General features: G+C 36.3%; 4 protein-coding genes across 5 annotated transcripts in view; 3 read left to right on the top strand and 1 right to left on the bottom strand.

Annotated features, from left to right (window-relative positions):
* Window positions 1-285: 285 nt before the first annotated feature.
* LOC108606720 (dual specificity mitogen-activated protein kinase kinase 6) lies at window positions 286-2,528 on the top strand. Its single transcript, XM_017997102.2, has 5 exons — window positions 286-790; window positions 1,191-1,581; window positions 1,646-1,778; window positions 1,842-2,044; window positions 2,107-2,528. Exons 1-5 carry the CDS (start codon window positions 726-728, stop codon window positions 2,323-2,325), a joined length of 1,011 nt encoding a protein of 336 aa, XP_017852591.1. The 5' UTR covers window positions 286-725; the 3' UTR covers window positions 2,326-2,528.
* Window positions 2,529-3,473: 945 nt separating this feature from the next.
* Window positions 3,474-4,770, top strand: LOC108605986 (probable alpha-aspartyl dipeptidase). The gene is made up of 3 exons (XM_017995808.2): window positions 3,474-3,644; window positions 3,700-4,260; window positions 4,507-4,770. The coding sequence occupies exons 1-3, from the start codon at window positions 3,541-3,543 to the stop codon at window positions 4,565-4,567; spliced, it is 726 nt and encodes a 241-aa protein (XP_017851297.1). The 5' UTR covers window positions 3,474-3,540; the 3' UTR covers window positions 4,568-4,770.
* Window positions 4,771-5,654: 884 nt separating this feature from the next.
* Window positions 5,655-18,826, bottom strand: part of LOC108606660 (chondroitin sulfate glucuronyltransferase) — a 33,492-nt gene continuing 20,320 nt past the window's right edge. For both annotated transcript variants that reach the window (XM_017996985.1, XM_033294581.1), the window contains exons 2-6: window positions 10,384-11,052; window positions 8,002-8,157; window positions 7,167-7,769; window positions 6,520-7,015; window positions 5,655-6,112 (exon numbers count right to left, since the gene is read on the bottom strand). In XM_017996985.1, coding sequence (XP_017852474.1) covers window positions 5,790-6,112; window positions 6,520-7,015; window positions 7,167-7,769; window positions 8,002-8,157; window positions 10,384-10,896 — 2,091 coding nt within the window. In that variant the 5' untranslated portion in view covers window positions 10,897-11,052 and the 3' untranslated portion in view covers window positions 5,655-5,789. The remainder of the gene's footprint in view (window positions 6,113-6,519; window positions 7,016-7,166; window positions 7,770-8,001; window positions 8,158-10,383; window positions 11,053-18,826) is intronic.
* On the top strand, window positions 15,083-15,848 carry LOC108606002 (ferritin-2 heavy chain). Its single transcript, XM_017995825.1, has one exon. It carries the CDS (start codon window positions 15,155-15,157, stop codon window positions 15,731-15,733), a length of 579 nt encoding a protein of 192 aa, XP_017851314.1. The 5' UTR covers window positions 15,083-15,154; the 3' UTR covers window positions 15,734-15,848.

Raw genomic sequence — 18,826 nt, 5'->3', positions numbered from 1 at the left:
AAATTTTTACTAAAACAATTTTAAAGTTTAGTTGCGCTTTAGGTGCTGTAAAATGGCAAACACCAGCTGTGGCGGTCGGTCGACAATAAATAATTTGAGTACAAAAAGAAAAAAAGAAAATAATTCTCGTATGTTAGCCTGCTCGCACTAATACAAGTTGCAACAGTAACCGGTTGATAACGAAAACTAAAGAATTATATACGATATACGATGTAGCTAACATTTTCTTACTCACAGTTCTACTAAACTACTATTCACTGTAGCTGCTGCCCACATTGCAATCAACACACTGTCATCCAAGCGGTGATTAAAAACAAAAAATAGTTGGGAAACCTTCCGCGATTCTTGTGCGAATAAGACTTGAAAAGTGCACGCCAATAAAGTAGAGACAAACTTAAGGAACGAACGCGGCAATTGGGAATTCCGAAAAAACGCAGCAGATAAATTTACATGGCGCACACACACTTTGACCAAATGTGGTAGAAATAGCAAAAAGCTAAAAAAAAAGCAGACCGTCGCGTCGCTGTTTTCGTTCGACGCCGAATTCCAATCAGAAAGCACACACATTACGCACGAAGTGACAAAAATAATAAAACTAAACGAATTGCAATTTTAGTAAAAAGAACACGCGTGAAAATTGTTAAGTGCAAGTGCAAGCCGCCAAACACACACACACACAAGCACATCCACAAGCAGAGCCACCTTCACAGAAGTAAAGCGCCGCAATGTCACGACGTCCGCGACCCCCACGCATCGAAGTGGGTCCAACTGACAATCAGCCGGCAGCATTGTAAGTGCAATGAAGGGTTATGACACTGATGTCGTTGTTGTTGTTGTTAATAAAAACTATGTGAAAACTTGGAAAACTTAAATTATGTACGAAAAGTAAATGTTTTTTTTTACGTGAGAGAGAGCGAGAGAGGGAGTGCGTGAAATCGATATCTTGTTATTAAAAATCGATGCTTTACATTTAAAATTCTGAATTGTTTCTTTTTTTTTTTAATTTATAGGTAATTTTATAGAAAGAGTAAAATATAACATGTTAAAATGTATATGCGGCAAATATCGTTTATATGCAAGCACATGACTGCTTAGAAATTCAAGTGATATTTGTATGAAATTGCAAATTTGTTGCTTTTCTATTTCGCTGATTTTGTTATAATTATTAATAATACTACTTACCGTTATAGAGTGCCTCCACGCAATTTGGACTCACGCGCCACCATACAAATTGGCGATCAGACATTTGACATCGATGCCGATAGTTTGGAGAAGATCTGCGATCTAGGACGTGGTGCCTATGGAATTGTCGAGAAGATGCGACACCGTCAAACGGGCACGGTGCTGGCCGTCAAACGCATACCAATGACGGTTAACTTTCGTGAACAGCAACGTCTCATCATGGATTTAGATATATCGATGCGTTCCAGCGACTGTCCCTATACGGTCCATTTCTATGGTGCAATGTATCGCGAAGGCGATGTTTGGATTTGCATGGAGGTAATGAACACCAGTTTGGACAAATTCTACCCCAAGGTATTTAAAAATGAACTTACCATGGAGGAACCAGTGCTCGGCAAGGTAATGAGCTTGAATAATTGCTTAAAGTATGATTATTAAACGGGTTTCTTCTCTCAATCTCTAGATTGCTATGAGTGTGGTCAGCGCGTTGCATTATCTGCATGCTCAGCTACGTGTTATACATCGCGATGTTAAGCCTTCCAATATATTGATTAATCGCAGTGGCCAAGTTAAGATATGCGACTTTGGCATCTCTGGTAAATCAATTTGAATTATAATATGTTGTGAACACGTTCTATAATGTTGTTACTAACCTGTAGGATATTTGGTTGATTCGGTGGCCAAGACTATTGATGCTGGCTGCAAGCCTTATATGGCACCAGAACGCATTGATCCGCAGGGCAATCCCGCACAATATGATATACGTTCGGATATCTGGTCTCTAGGCATAAGCATGATTGAAATGGCCACGGGCCAGTATCCTTATAACAAATGGAAGACGCCCTTTGAGCAGCTGCGTCAGGTGAGTCCTAAAAAAAAAAACAAATAAACAAACATTAGTTATATCTTTCTTTATGGTTGCAGGTTGTGACAGATGATCCGCCGCGTTTGCCCAAGGACAAGTTCTCTCCAGAGTTTGAGAGCTTTATAGCAGTCTGCTTGCAACGGGAGTATACGGCGAGACCAAACTATGAGCAATTGTTGCAACATGAATTCATTGTTGAGCATTTAAGGCGTGATACAGATATCTCCAAGTTTGTTGAAAGGATACTGGATCTGCCCGATGAGCAGATGGCCCAGTAGTGTCCAACATGCATGCGCACATACACATACATGAACTAATATTATAAATACGCAAAAACATTGTAAACCAAACAAAAAATATTCTGAAAAGTCTTCTACACACATTGTATGCGAATGTGTGATCATGTATGTGAGTGTGCGTATGTATATTTAATGCAAACAAATTGCCAATTGTTAATATTATGTATTTAAGCAACAAACAAACAAAAACCTAGTAACTTAACATGCAAGCAAAAAGAAAAATATTCTAAAAGAAAATTAATAAATATATATATAACAAATTTATGAAGCTTTCGTTACATACAAACTTGCTCTGTAACTTCCTTAAACTAAATGAAAAAACCAAAACGTGCCTCCCTCTGCCGACACGCCAGAAAAAAAAGAAATCTATATGTATAAAATTTTGGTATAAACTAAACTAAATATGTAACCACTTCCTTTTTGCATTAGCTAATTTTGCTGTTAGGCTCCTATAAATATGTATATTATATTATATATATATATATTAATATTAAGATTAATTATTATAAATATATAAAAATGTACATAAAATTATCAACCAACTAATTAATTTTATAATATTTAATATATATCCATATATAAAAATTGGTGTTTATACAATTTAATCACAACAACTACTAAATTCTCTCATATAATAACCCTTTAGGTTTCTAAATAATAATTTAAATGCACTGTAAGCTGCAGCAATACAAAAAATAACAATCAACACATAACGAATACTAATAGTTCATGTTAAAAAAACGGCTAAGAGCTGAATTTATTTTTTCAAACTTAAGCTTCCATACGACTTTACATATATGCACTGCATACACACTAAGTACTAATACTATATATACCTTTATATATATATATTAAATAACATATTTAAAATACAGGATCTGGCAAACTGTACAAAAAGTAGTAGCACCAACTAAATAAAAGCCAACAATTATAAAGTAAAAAAAAAAAACCATAAAGCTGGAACAAAAATTGTTTTTAAATTGTCGTTACTTACCCAAATTTGAATTTTCAGTTTGCCGCCAAACTGCACCTTGCCTATCTGCCGTTTTATAACACTGCAAGAACATAGCAGTCACAGAGTTCTCCAATTACGATATGTTATTTAACATTTTGTTTATCAGCTGCCAGCTGCGCTTCCATAAAACAGTTACCGATAAGATTTGCGGATTAATGTGTTTCAGTTAAGATTTAATCATGAACGTTGGCACACGTAATCTGCTGCTGTTATCCTCCTCACGACTCCATGGGCATGGCTATCTGGAGCATGCACGCAGCCAACTGGAGGAGTTATTTAATGCGTAAGGTTGACATCAACAAAACAAAACAAAGCACTTTTAACATTTTGTATTACAGCAAGAATGTTAAGACTGTGCTCTTTGTTCCGTTTGCACTGCGAGATCATGACAAGTATACGGCAACGGTGCGAGCCGCTTTGCAGCCCTGGGGCTATGCCGTAGAGGGACTGCATACAAAGCCAGACTTTGGGCAAGCGCTGCGCGAAGCGGAGGCAATTTTTGTAGGCGGCGGCAATACGTTTGTGCTGCTCAAGCAACTCTATGAACTGCAGCTGGTTGAACTGATGCGTGAGCTGGTGCTGCAACGTGGCTTAACCTATGTGGGCAGCAGTGCGGGTACTAATGTTGCCACACGCTCCATACACACCACCAACGACATGCCTGTTATCCATCCGCCCAGCTTTGAAGCGCTCGGCTTGGTGCCCTTCAATATCAATCCACACTATTTGGAAACGGACCTCAATACCGAACACAAGGGAGAGACGCGTGATGAGCGCATTGAGGAGTTCATTGCGTATCACGGCCGTCCAGTACTTGGACTGCGCGAGGGCACCAGTGTGCGTATCCAGGGCGATAAGGCAACGCTGCTGGGCGAGCGTCATGCTAAGCTTTTCAAAGCGTAAGTTTATCCATTATCTTCTGCAATGCGATCACAATAAATTCCACTTACATTACATTACACTTTACTTTCACTTACAATTACATTTCCATACAAATTGTTTTTGTATTGTAATTTTAAAAATTCATTTGTTAGTTTGTCAAATATCATTTTATATAATATTTGTTTGTTGTGTCTTTTCAATTTATGATTTCTTTATAGACTTTACTTTAAAATATTTACAATACTATGATTTTAAATTCACAGTGATGGTTCTTCCCTGGAATACGCCCCCCAGGCTGATCTCAGTTTCTTGCTGCAACCGTAATGAAGTTATTAAAACCAAATGCAAATATGCGTACAACATTGTTTTTATTATATAAAAATAACAATTATCAAAGGCATTTGTGTTATTTTCTTCGATCTTTACATGGTTCTTTGTAATGCACATACATACAGAATATACAAATTGAATTAGCTATATATACAAGTAAATTGCCTTTGCTATATAACAAATCTACATGTTTGTAATAATAAATTAATTATTTTGACTTATGCGCAAAAATACGAGTCGAGTTTTTATGTGTTTTTGTATAAAAAGTAATATTTAAATTAAAATTTTAGTCGTTAGGAAATAGTTTTGTTTTTTTCATTAACAATAACTGGCAGGCTACTTATTCGAAGTCTAATTATAAAACAGTATAACAGTTGTGTTTATGCAGAATGTTTCACATTTCAATTAGTTAGCTTCATTTTCAATTATACTGTTACTGTTATACAATTCAATTTATAATTTGCATACGTAAGTCTACAAACTGTCATATTCTTTAAGCAGTTCAAAAATGCTTGCGATACAAATATGGCGCGCGTATAACAGTTGCGTTCAGCTGAGGCAAGCATGGGGGCCAATATTGTATATCAGTTTGTCGTTTGCTTATTGTTAAATAGTATAAACTAAATAGGAATTCTTGCATTGCATTGGCAAGCAGGCATGTTTTTCTTCTATATATAAAACTTATTTACAAAAATCAAAATCTGTTATAACTGAGAGACAAGATTTGTGGCTCATCATTTGTTGATTGTGTTGATGGCATAATGTTTAAAAACAGTTGAACAGTTGTTATAAAGTATTATAAATTATTAAAAAAAAAAAAAAGACTTTAGAGCTTAACTCACATTTTGGCAGCTAAAAATTATAAACTAAACCCTAGTCCTAGGCTTAACCGCTAACTACGCATGCAATTTGAGAACTATTTTACAAAATATATATACATACTATAGTTCATATGTATATAGGATAATTTCTTGTCCATTTTTCTTCTTTTTTGAGCATTAAAAGTTTCACTTTAAAGCAAGACAAAACAAAACAAAGCTAAAAGCAAGTATTAAATTAAAAGTTTAAAATAGGATAAGCAGGCACACACGCACTCACGCTCAGACTCACACTTGGAAATAGATACTTATATATATATAGACGTTATAAAAAAAGGAACTGTTGTTTATAACTAGTTATATGTGTGTATGGGGTATAACAGCAACTGTTGCGACTACTACTTGTGTAGAATACTTCTGTCCTCATAGCGTATGATGGCATCGCCGATCTGTTTGCGTGACGCCAGGTGGATGCACTGGCTCGCTGTGGCGCCGCAGCTGGGCGGCAACGTGCCACCGCGTCCCAGATGTTTTCTCACCGCCAGGCCAAAGCGTAAATGCGGCTCGATTGCGCGCAAGATGTGCACCGAGTGCTGCGCGGCCACAAACATGTCCAGGATGCTCTCAATGCCCGCTGGACGTTTCGTTGATTGCAGCAGCTCTTCTATATCCTGATCGTTGCGTATAATGGGCAATCCCAGCGGATCCATCAGCTTGCGCGCTAAAAAGCAAAAGTATATATTAATATATCGAATCTTAAGCAATGCGCTGGCCTAAACTGAATTATTCGCTTTGGATAAACTATAAGTGCAAGTGGTCTTACCTCTCCTCACATTTTTAGGCACATGACACTTAACACTTGGCCGCTAGATGGCGCACTATGCTGCACTTTATGCGAAAAACTTGCTCGATCGGACTCTAATTGTTTTTTATTTCACTAAGATTTTTTTTGTAACAAACGTTAGTTTAAAAAATAAAAAATCATAAAATATTTTAAATTTGTGGGGTTGACAAAGTGGGAAAGTCTATATACCACAATTTTGGTAAGTCTAAAATCTATATGCCCATAGACCTAGCGTCTAATCGTTTGCAAACCAATAAAGCGTATCAAATAGTCGGCTCACTCACCCGCCACATAATCCCTGCTATAAAATGCAATTACATCATGATTCTGACGATCAAAGTAGCCGGAGCTCTGGCTTATATCGCAAGTATCGCATTCCTTGCAGAAATGCGCCCAACTGCAGGGATAGAGCTGAAATCCGATGGGTGCATAGACCTGAAATCCTTGTATCGTATTCATGCGCACGCGATTGAGAAAATCCGTTTGGAAGAGCATGCCCGGTGTGGCCATCAGCACCAGCGAGTCCAATCCCAGTTTGGTCAACGCCAAGTCTGCCACGGCCAAGCTCAACAGTCGCTGTGGCCCATACATGGACGCATAGAGCAGCCAATCCTCGCTAGAAACAGGCGCACTCATGTGATCGGGCAGGCGTATGGATACCCAAGCGATGCGAGAGCCATCCGTTTTATATTTGGTAGAGAGATCCAGCGCGAGTGTCTTGAGAGCCTTGAAGGGATCATCGTCGCCTTTGCTGGGCGAACTTGGGCGATAAATGAAAATCTGCGGAAATAGGATTTTCATCAATAAGTATATATAATGGAAAAGAATTAAGAATGAAGCTAGATTTAAGAATTCGGTTGCATATAGAGGGAATTCTTATACATAAGAGAATTCATTTTCAAAAATTTCTGCTTATAACAGAATTTCTTACCAGCAGGAGAAATGTGTTATCCTGATTATGCATACAGATTCGCTCATATTGCGAGACAAAGTCCACAGCATCCGATGCCTGATGCTCAAAGGCGGGCACCAACAAGGCGATCCTCGTGCTCTCCGTCACATAGGGAGAGTGAACAACCTCGACGCGTCCCAGGGGCTTGACGATCTCGAAGCTTTTGAGCAGCAGACGCTGCTGGGAATCGGTGCCGGCATTCATATTGAAGTGCAGCTGATAGTCCATGCCACGTGTGGCATCAAACTTGCGATAGGCACTGTGCAGACTGTGATAGCGCAGCTTGGGATATTTCTGGGCGGCATATTGCAAGCCGATTTCGAGTATTTTGGCAAAGTCCAGCGATTCGATGCGACTTAGGGGCGCCACCGCATGATCCGCCTGGCCGTGGGGAAAGAAACTATGCGTGCCATTTATCAATTGCCAGATGAGCATATCGTGTCGCGTCTCTGGCGCACTGGGCGGTGCCACGCCCAGCGGCCAACGTATCTCGAGTATTTTGTTTGAAATGCTGCCATTGGCAATGCGATAGGATTTCTGTTCCAAGGCATAGCCACGCTGCTGCGCCAGCTCCAAATGTTGCTACAAATATAAACAAATTATAAACAAATGCTGAGAGCTTAAAGATTTGCTATCGATAATTCCTATTGCACAACGATAATACCGCTAGTAACTAGGCCAATGCAAGCCAATCGATAGTTTAGTCAGTTTCTACAAAGCCAATCGATATTATCGATGCTTTATTTAATTACTACAACATTAAATTGAAAAAAAATAAAATAAAAATATATGGAAATTTCTTTTCATATCTTACCTTGGAGTGATAGGCGTGAAGTCTATAAAAATCCTCTGCTGTCTGCACTGGATAAATGGTGGTGGCATTGAGAAACGCCTGCTCCTTGGCCAATATGCTGAGATCCTTGTACTTTCTCGTCTTAGTGTTCAAGGCGTAACTGTACTGCCGCATGCCCTGCAAATGCAAAAAAAAAATGAAAAACAAATGCAATTTTATTATTTGTGCAAAGCTTTTGAGTTGGCGCTACTACTTTATGCATAAACATTTCAAGATTCGCTCCAGTTACACATAAAACTAATGAAAACATATGTGTGACAGATTTCCGATGTTGGCGGAAAACAATAAAAAGCGATTTATGCACACAGTGGACAGTGGGGCGAAGCATTGGTGAGTCATGTGTGCAAAATTTTACAAACAACAAGAACATTATTTGTTTAATTCTAAAACAGCAAACGTTTTACTTGGAAAACTTTAAAGTAATAAAAATAATCTAAAATAATAAAAGAAAATCAAAATAGTCAAAAATAATCTGACTACTTCAAAAGATTATTTTTTTTAAGTTTTTAGATTATTTTTGTTTTGTTTTGCAATCGCGCAATTATTTAATAATTAAGCAAAGACAAAAATAATCGTAATCATTAGTTCAGCTTAAACAATCTAATTACTAATGACTACTATTAATAATCATTACTTAACAGTTATGCTTTAAAATGCGTTAATTCAAATTATTAAATTTGTTTGTCTGCTTTTATGCATTGTTTTATTACATTATCAGCAATTTTAAGTGATGGATTAGAAATTGAAGCTGTTTAGCTGTTGCATATAAAGTGTGTTTACTGTACTTGTCCAAAAATTATTAGAGAGTGAGAGAGATAGAGAGAGATGATGCAAAGGTAAGTGCATAAATAATTAAATTAACAATGCTATGTTAAGCGTTAGTGGCGAATAGTTAGACACACAGCACCGTTTGACAGCAACTGGCGGGCAGCATCAAACATAATATAAATAGAAAAACTATTAAATGAAACAAGTAAAGAGCAGCTGCTGTTAATTAAAATATTTGAATTTAAATGCAAAACTGTAGTGCACAGTTTGAGAGTAGCTTGCTGCTGCTGCTGCTGCAGCTTCAAATTTCGACACACAAACACTGCAATATTTATAATTTAACACCTACGCACACATACACATGTACACAAAGCATTAATCATGCATGTTGCCGCATAAATAAAAACAAAAACAAAATAAACTAAACACTAATGAAAGACGCGCGTCAAGTTCTTGCGTTTGTTCATTGAATTACAAATAAACATACACACATATGTACATACATATGTATGCATGTATTTGTTAGCAAATTGCGTGTGCAAAATGCGATTTAGTTTTCTTTTATGAAAAGGGGAGAACAACTTTTAATTAAGGAAATGACCAGCAGCATACAGTTTGACAATCGTTGAACGTCTGCCCTGCTTATGGCTGGCCTGCATTTGAATTGCTGCTTTGCTTTTTACTGTAAATATTCTCTTGGCTGCTGCGGCTACTTGGAAATTAAATAAACTGTCCATCAAGTCTGTTTGGTTGGCTTGGGCCAAGTCCAAATAAGAAAATAAAGTAAAGCAGAAAAAATAAAACCGTATAAAGCAGCAAAAGATCGTTGAAGAAAAAACGTTTTAGTTGCCAGTTGGAATCACTTCTCACTATTGCTGTTGTTGTTGCTCTTGTTCTTGCTCTTGTTGCGCGCGCTCTCGCTCTTTGCGCTTGCACGCACTCTCTTTTACTCTTTGGGCATTTTCAGGGTCACTGTTTTTTTTTCTTTTTGTATCAATGAACGGATTTTTGTGTGTGCTTTTTATTTTTTTCTCTTGCTGCTTATGTTTGTGTGTGTGTGTGTTTGCACTTGTAGATGGGGCTGTGTCTTTTTAGTCAGCGGCAAATTGTTTAAATAAATAAAACGGCGTGTAGGAAGATCATACGATGGGCAAATTAACTTTCACACATGTATGTGTGTGTGTGTTCGTGCACTATGTGCGTGTCTTTTTAAATGGTTGGCAACCCCTTCAACTAATTGAAAGCATTGAAAAGCGCGCAGTGGCTGTCAAACTGCAGAAAGCAGCAGACAAGACAAACGTATGTAGCAATGATCAGTGATATCAATGACTGGGCAACTGTAAGGGCAAGGGCAACATTTAGCGAATCAATTTCAGTGGCTGAGCTTAGCACCAGTGGCTACGCAACTGTAAACGCAATATTTAGCGCATCAGCTATCAGTGGCTGCGTAACTGTAAGGGCAAGGGCAACATTTGGCGAATCAATTTCAGTGGCTGCGCAACTGTATGGACTACATTTTGCGATTAGTATTAGTAATTGACTGACTTCTAAACTGTAAATGACTACCACACTCACCTGAAACGTCTCCTGACATCCAGCCACACGACTCGCATACTTGACACAACGTCCAATGTTAACACTATGATCATTCGTAATCCCCATCCGCACACAACGATCCAAATTGTTGTTCATCTTCCGGATGACGCTGCTGCTGAGCAATATGCCCGCTTCCAAATCGCAATAGTTGCGATCACTTTGGGACGCCGCCGCCGCCGCACCAGCGGAATCATTTGACTCATCATAGTTCAGCTCACTGCCAGCGGCGGCAGCTCCGTCTGCTGCTGCCACGCCCACTCGCCCGCCGCCCATATAGAGATCAAATGTGATGCTCATGTGATAGAGCAACGCATTCAGCTTACGCGCATCCACATAAACCGTATCCGGCACCAGCAGAAAGTAATCATAGTCATCTATATAGTTGTCGGCAATATACTTGATCACATGGAAGGGCCGACGACTCTCGCGCGTGTCCGTAAACCCGACAATGTTCTTCAGCTCATAGTTGGTCTTCACGCTGTCCGCATTCATGAAGAACTTGATCTTGTTCACCAAGTGGGCGACAGTCCGATTGAAGGCGGTCGCCAAGCCATTGATGTTCTCCTGCGAGGTCAACACACCGATAAACAGCTTCTCACGTATCCCCAGCTCCGATGAGTAGTAACGCGGACGCAGCACATTTTTTACCTGCGCACACAGAGTAAACATAAACAGCAAATAATAAATATAAAAAAACAGACAACATAAAAGATTACTCAAATTACCGAAATAGCCAAGAAAATCATTAGATATATTATAGCCCTAGGTACACAGCATAGAGTCGAGTACATTTTTATGTCGAAAACGAAGACGAAGACGGAAGAGTTGGAATTTTATTTTATTAATTTTTTGCCAAACACTGGCACTTAATAAATAAAAGGATTTAACTTAAAGCTTTTAAGACTTATTTATACACTTTGGTTATGTAGACAAGTGTATATAGTAGTTGTGCAGTATACAATTATTACTATAAAATTCAATACAAGTGTATACTGAGGTCGGAATATATATTTCTATTTCCATGGCCGCAAATTTTAAGTTTCCAGAGCATTTTTTAAATCTTTTAAATTTCTGCACAAAGTGTATATCATGGTCGAGCATTTAGCATAGCTTTTATGCCATAGTAAAAACGTATTTCAAAGCTATATATGAGAAATATTTAAAACTAGCAAATTTCTGTACAAAGTGTATATCATAGTCAAGTCCTCAGTTAAATGCCATTAGTTTTCGTTCTTTTTTTAATCTAATCTAATTAAAATTAAGGTGAAGCCTAAGACTTACTAATGGATACAAGTGTATATAGTAGTTGAGCCATAGTAAATTGAACTAAAGTGTATGCTAAAGCTGTGCAAAGCTTTGAATATATTGTCAGTTCGAATACATTTGCTGTCTCAACATAAATTTCTGCACAAAGTGTATAGCATAGTCGTGCTAGCAAGCAAACAAACCCTTTGCCTGTCTATTAGCTAAAATGCATATTTTTTTTCAACTTTCAAGTAGCGAATACAAAGTAAAGTAGAGCACACAATTTATCAACTTAAAAACTAATATCTCTGGCTGTGGCTGTTGCTGCTTGCCTCAAGTATTTTGAGCTCATTGCACCACTTGCAGCAGCAGCAGCAGCAGCGTTGAGGAGTGCGCACACGTTTGGGGCACTTTGCAACAATCAAACCATAAGCCAGAAATAACTCAAGTGGGCCACTCAATACAAAATACATGCGATTCGCTTTAGCCACTCAAAAGACAACAAAACTATAACAAGTTCAATATTTTTAGCCCCACATAATTTTTATTATTTAATTCTTTTAATTTTCGTGTGCTTATTTTTAATGCTGCTGTTGGCCTTAAAGTAATTTACGTTTTGCTTGCAGCTACTTTAAACAATAGTTTAGTGGCTTATTTAATAGGCAACCTAAAGGTCAACGCTTGTCTAAGAGCTGGGCGGATGGGCGTGGCTGAAGTGGCGACGACTGTTGCAGCAATTAGCGCTAATTAGCGTTATTTACAAAATAGACAAGCGCAAGTTGTGCAAGTGCAACAAGTTTGGCTAAAATGAGCTGCAGCTGACTAATCGATACGCTTAGATTTGCTCAACTTTTGCTTTAAGTAAAGCTAAGCAAGAGGGCGAAAATTAAGTTAATATTGTATGCATAAAATAATAATTACTAAAATTTAAATTACTAACTGTTTTGTACTATAATTTAGCTAGCAATTAAAACTTGTTTACTTTTAAGTTAGTTAAAGAAAGAAATAACTTCTATTAAATAGTGAAATACACAAATTCAATTAATTATGTAAATATATAAAATAATAATTAGTTAAGCAATTCGAAGCTCATTTGATTAAAAACTTAAACAAGTTTTTATTGCCGAAGCTTAAACTATTGAAAACGCAGCAATAAGTGCTAATAAAATATAATAAAAAATTAAATTATCTAAAGCTAATTTATGCATATTGTTTGGCATAGAAATATATATTAATTTCCAATTAAAAAACACAAACTTTACAACTTGTTTAGCTAGCGAAGTTCTAGTGCAATTTGCAAATTGCAGATAAAGTGATTAAATTTTTATTGCTGCTGCTGCTGCCTTAACGAGCGTTTTTTGTTTATAATTGCACTTTGTATCGAATCGAAGTTCTAAGCAAACAAATTATGTGCAGTGCACCACCCCACCCCACCCCAGCCCACCACACAGTATGTACATTTGACCTTGTGCTTAAATTTGCCGCTTGTGCTTTCACGCAATTAATTGTGTAAATATTGAAGCTAACACAGGTAAACATTTGCAAAAATTCTAGCCGCCCCAGAATGAAAATGGAAATAAAAATGCTTTTTAGCATGCGCTAACATAAATTCCAGGGAAATGCCAATTGAAATCGAAAAAATTTATTTACTTGTGCCTAAAATGTATTTTCAAAAGAATTATGAGCAGCAAAAAAAACGAAATCAACAAACATTAAACACACAAAATTGTAGGAATATATATATACGATAATACATCATCGATAGTAGCATAGCTAAAAATATATGTATGTATTTAGTGCGAATTCCATAATTCGTGTGAATTTGAAGTTCGATCAAAAAATATGCAAAATATTTCAATTTGTTTGCCATAAGTAAAATATTTAAATGGTTTTAAATTCTGTTTTATTTTAATTTTGTGTCTAACTTAAGCGCAATTTAGTCTAACTAACACCAATCGCTTGCAATTTGACTCCACTCGCAAGATTCGAATCATACGATGTACGCCAAGTGACTCTGACCTTGTTTATCGCTTACAAATGCAATCTTTGACATTCTTGCAAGTTCAAATTACTACCTAAATCAAATAGCAGGCGATCGAGACTGAGTCATAAGCCTAAAACAAATTCCCATTCATAGGGAATGGCGGGCCCCAGAACAAAACTCAAAAAGCAGCCAAAGTAGCGGCGGCAATAAAATAAAAATTGTGGCCATAAAAAAAGTTCTAGCCTCACACACACACACACACACACACAGGTTTATCTTCATCATAATTGTTACACCTGTGTGCGTAATCAGTTCGAAGCCAAACGCCAGCGCTTGAGTCATTGCACTTATTCCACTTTGAACTAAATGTAAATTGTAAACTAATAAAGTGATCGCAAAGAGAAGGGGGTGGGGCATTGGCTGAGTGGCGCTGTCGGCAAGCAATTGTACAAATAAACACACACACACACACACACACAAATAGCATTCAATACCGTTTCTAATGTTTAATTAAATTTTGCTGTAGCATGAAAAAATGTTTTGTTAGATTTACGTTTACGTTTTTACGTTGCCTCCCCCCCCCCCCCCACTCCCTCCCCGCATAGCTTAGTGTAGTCGAATTTTGATAAGCATATGCTGGCTTGATATATAAATTTGTGATAAAACCTTTTCAGTTTTTTATTTGAATTACTTGCACATTGGCAGGCAGGCCCAAGTTTATTTTCTATACTTCCGTTTATACTACTGCTAGTCCAAAAAGTCGAAAGTCGCTAAAGCTTACGTCACAAGGCTGAGTGTGTGTGTGTTAACTGTTTGTTTGCTGCTTGGCCTTATCTTTTGCCTTTGCTGCAAGATATAAAGCAGCTTGCCAATTGGAAATGTTTAAATGCTTTCTCAACTTGGCGCGGATTTGATTCATTTTGTGTCATGATTGAATTGAAATTTTTAGTATTACATGCTAATTCTCTTAATTAGAAAACAAAGTTTAAAATTCGATTTGGTTGAATAAATGACTCAAGCAAGATTTAAATAAGTTCTGAGTTGGAGTTTTCAAATGAAAATTATGAATTCAAGAATGTGCCATTAACATTAATTTATAGCTAATTGGAACTTAACTCTCATTCTAGACTAAATTAAATTTCTCAATTATAATTATTATAAAATTATTTAAACTAAAAAGCGAATACAAAATTTTGGCAATTAAAATGAAATAATTAAGTGATGATTTTTAATACATTATTAATATTATTAATACAGATTATTTCTATATATATTTTCTAGCTTTTAAATTTTTTTAAAATTAAAGTAGTTTGTTTTTCTTTTATACAAATTAAATCTAATCATCATTTCATTAATTTTAGTTCAAAACCAAAGAATTTTCTCACAACTATTTTGCTTTGAATATATTCAAATGTTATTCAAAAAAAAATTCAATATAGTAAGCAGTGCACTAGAAACTTTGGGTTATTAAAAGTCGAAATTTTTTGTGTTATAATTTTCAAATTTTTAATTCAACGCGGAATGGCCAATCCAATGCGCCTAATGAGACGCACAATGTGCCAGCTAATGCGGCAGAATTTCGCCAAGAGCTGCGAGGAGAAACTGAACGATCAGCTCAATATGGAGCTGAAGGCTTGCCATCAATATCTGGCCATGGCCTATCACTTCGATCGCGCGGATATGAGTGCACCAGGGGTGCACAATTTTCTGCTGCAGGCGAGCCGAGAGGAGCGTGAGCATGCCGAGACGATAATGAAATATATGAACAAGCGTGGCGGACTGATCAAGTTGAGCGCAGTGCCGGAGCCGACGCCGACGTCGGCATTCGAGGATGCACTGGCGGCTCTGCGACTGGCACTGCAAATGGAGCTGGAGGTGAATCAGCATTTGCTGGATCTGCATGCGGTGGCGGGCAAAGAGAACGATCCAAATTTATGCGATTTTATTGAGGCGAATTTTCTGCAGGAGCAAGTCGATGGCCAAAAGGTATTAGCCGATTATATTAGCCAGCTGGAGCGGGCTCAGAGCGATTTGGGTGTTTATCTGTTTGATAAATATATTGCGGTATCCAATGCCGATGGCATGCATGGTAAAAAATAAACAAAAAGCAATGGCAACAACAATTGGTTACAGTTTTAGCAGCACTGTGTGTTTAAACGTTTTATCAGGCCCATTGCTTGTTTTATTAATAAAGCGGCGCGCTTATCAAATCGTATATTATATATAGAAAATATATATAGATCAGTTCTGGTTCAGCTAACTTTTGCAATAATATATGTAAATGGTTTATTAACCTTTTCAGCTTTATATATTATAAACTTTTTTAAACAGCGTTTTAAATTTTATAATTTGAGTTCAAACATTTAACTTCTTATGCTTATTTGTATTGCATTACTTTATGCTAAAAGTCAATAATAGTAACTAAATTATTAAGCAATTATCTTAAAAAAATTTAGCATTTATTGTTTGAGAAAATTTAGAATAGCTTAACCCATTGAGCTACAAAAGAAATTTATTTTAATTTATATACGCAAATTTCTTTCTGTTTCAAAGCTCGCTAGTTTCTACTAAAGTTTTAATTAATAAACATTTTAATACAATGCGCTAAGCTTAACAATTCTACAATGAAAACATAGTTTTAATAAATTAAATTAATTATTAAAGCATTGAGTTTATTGCTATAAGAAAATATGCCAAATAATTAATTTATTTTTATAATTAAGCTTATTTAATTGTATTTAATTAAAGCCTTAAATTTTTGCAGTGTAGCTAAGCTCAAGTCGCTGACTAAAGCCTTAATACAGGTCATTTGGTTACGCTTTTGATTTAGTTTCACCCCAGAGCCAGACGTTACAATTATTTTTATAGACTGGGCCTTTAATTGAAAAGCGCGTCGCATTTCCGGCTTACAAGACACACATACTAAGCTAATGTATGCATATATATGTATATACATATATATCTATATGTATATATCTGTAGTGTATTTGTAGTCTCAGACTCAATTAATTGGCATAAGCGCGAGACTGCGCTGACCCCAAAGCATTTCAACTAGAGCATCTAGCTGGCAATATATCTCTAGCTAGAGAATCAAGTGTACTATATGCCACTCGCTATATATTTATAAGTATATATTTGTAGGCTCAGAGCACTTGTTCCAATTAAGATTTGTCAAATCCGCGCCGAGTGCGGCTTTAGTGATTGAAAATGAGACTGAGTTGAGATTTCAATTCAAATAGTTTATAATAGAAATATAAGTAGTTGAGTTTAGTTATAAAAAAAGTCGTGGGCATAATAAACTATACTTGATATAATTTATAATAAATGAAATCAGCTTTACAGTTTGAGCTGCGTCTATATCTTTACAATTGTTATTCTTTATGCTTTATTAACAAAAATTTCGAGCGCTTTAGATTAAACTATTTCTTATCATTATCAATCTGAAGCTAAATTTAGCAAGTGCTAATTATAATTTCAATTAAACACTTCAACATGTGTCTGTCTTATGCAGCGCTTGTCAAACTGTCATGCGTAAGTCTGTTCCAGAGTTCAGAGTGTGTGTGAGAGAGAGAGAGAGAGTTCAAAGTGCTCAGACCGACAGCTATATGTTCATTATATTATGATTTCACTTTTTTTCGTCAGACACTTAACCAATGAACACACACACACATTGCTCTATGTATTTATTTAAACAACATTAACAACTATTTTTTTTCAGCGCGTTAAGTAAGCATAGTTATTGCCATTAAGTAAAGCGAATGAACAAAAACGACATTACGCTTTTGTTTTAAAATCAACATTAAGCTTAAAATCAAGACATGTGGTCTTAAATGTTTAAACATTTGTCTAGCTTGCATTAGCTTTTACTTTAACTTTTTGCTCACATTAACAAATTCGCTTCAACTGCAGTTGCTGTCAAACTTAAGCAACGCGTTAGCAACTGACGATCAGCGCTTGTAAAATTGTTAAGCTGGCCTTAATATTGTCAAAATATTTAATTTAATGCGCGCCTATATTTAATATTTTTTATTTTAGCACTTACTACTGTTTTTTTTTTTTAAATTTTTTTTAGTTGATTTTAATTGGTCAAACAACTGTTTGCCATACAAATTTACATGAACTTCTATAAAATGTTGCAACTCATTATAAAGACTTGATTCGATTTAAAACAAAAAAAAAAAAAACACAGTACTTTAAATTGATTACGTTTATTGCATTTTAAGTACATTAAATACTTGTTCGACTTGGAAAAAAATGCAAGCGTTTGCTTTATATAAAAAAGTTAATGTTAAAAGCGAAAAGCGAAGGTCAACGAAGTTTAAATACTCTTGCCATATATTTTTCCAAAATAATAGTTAGCTTAGCAGTGAATTTTAGTTGTTTTGCGTTTTTCTCATTTTAACTTTTCGCATTCAATACATTTTAGCTTTGTTTAATAAAAATTGGAGTACAATACACACACATACAGACATACATATATATGTGATACATGTGGAATCAAGTTAACATTATTTACCTACAGTTGCGTCTTTATAATTGAAAAATTGCGATTATTTATTTAAATGTAATTTATGCGCGCGCCAGTGGAATTTTAGCTGATTGCCTCCTTCTTAAAACAAATATTGTTTAAATTTATTGCTGAATTTCATTTTCTGTTGTTGTATTTTTTGCAAGCGTTGTGCGTCTTCGCTTTTAATTGTTACTAACTCAAAAGACATAAACATTTAGCTTAAGACATAGTATGATATGAATATTCGAAAACTGTTTAAGCTACAGCTGCGCAGCAATGCTTGTGAAACTTTCGAGAAATAACTGTATATTGTTATATTGCGGAGTTTCAGTTGCAGCGCTTGTTAAACTGTTGCGAGGCCTACGAACGCAACACTTGTCAAACTACTGCGCACCGGGTGTTAATTGGCTCGAAAAATTAAATGCTATTGCTTTAAAAACGTTAAAGTCTGGTTTACAGTTGCAGAGCCGCTGGAAACTTACTTATCACACAAATAAATGTGACGAAAGCAAAGTACGAAATTGAATGCGATAAGCAAGAAGGTCAATAAATTTGCTGATATAATAAATGGCAATGTGCGCTCGCGCTCTCCGGCTCTCTCTCCCGCTCTCCCGCTCTTTCACTTTTTCCACGCACTACACGTGTCGTCGAACCATAAGCAAAGGGATCGCTGTGTCTGGGAG

Source organism: Drosophila busckii, chromosome X (assembly GCF_011750605.1).
Source record: "Drosophila busckii strain San Diego stock center, stock number 13000-0081.31 chromosome X, ASM1175060v1, whole genome shotgun sequence".
Lineage (NCBI taxonomy): Eukaryota > Metazoa > Arthropoda > Insecta > Diptera > Drosophilidae > Drosophila > Drosophila busckii.
This window is presented reverse-complemented; position numbering and strand designations above follow the sequence as displayed.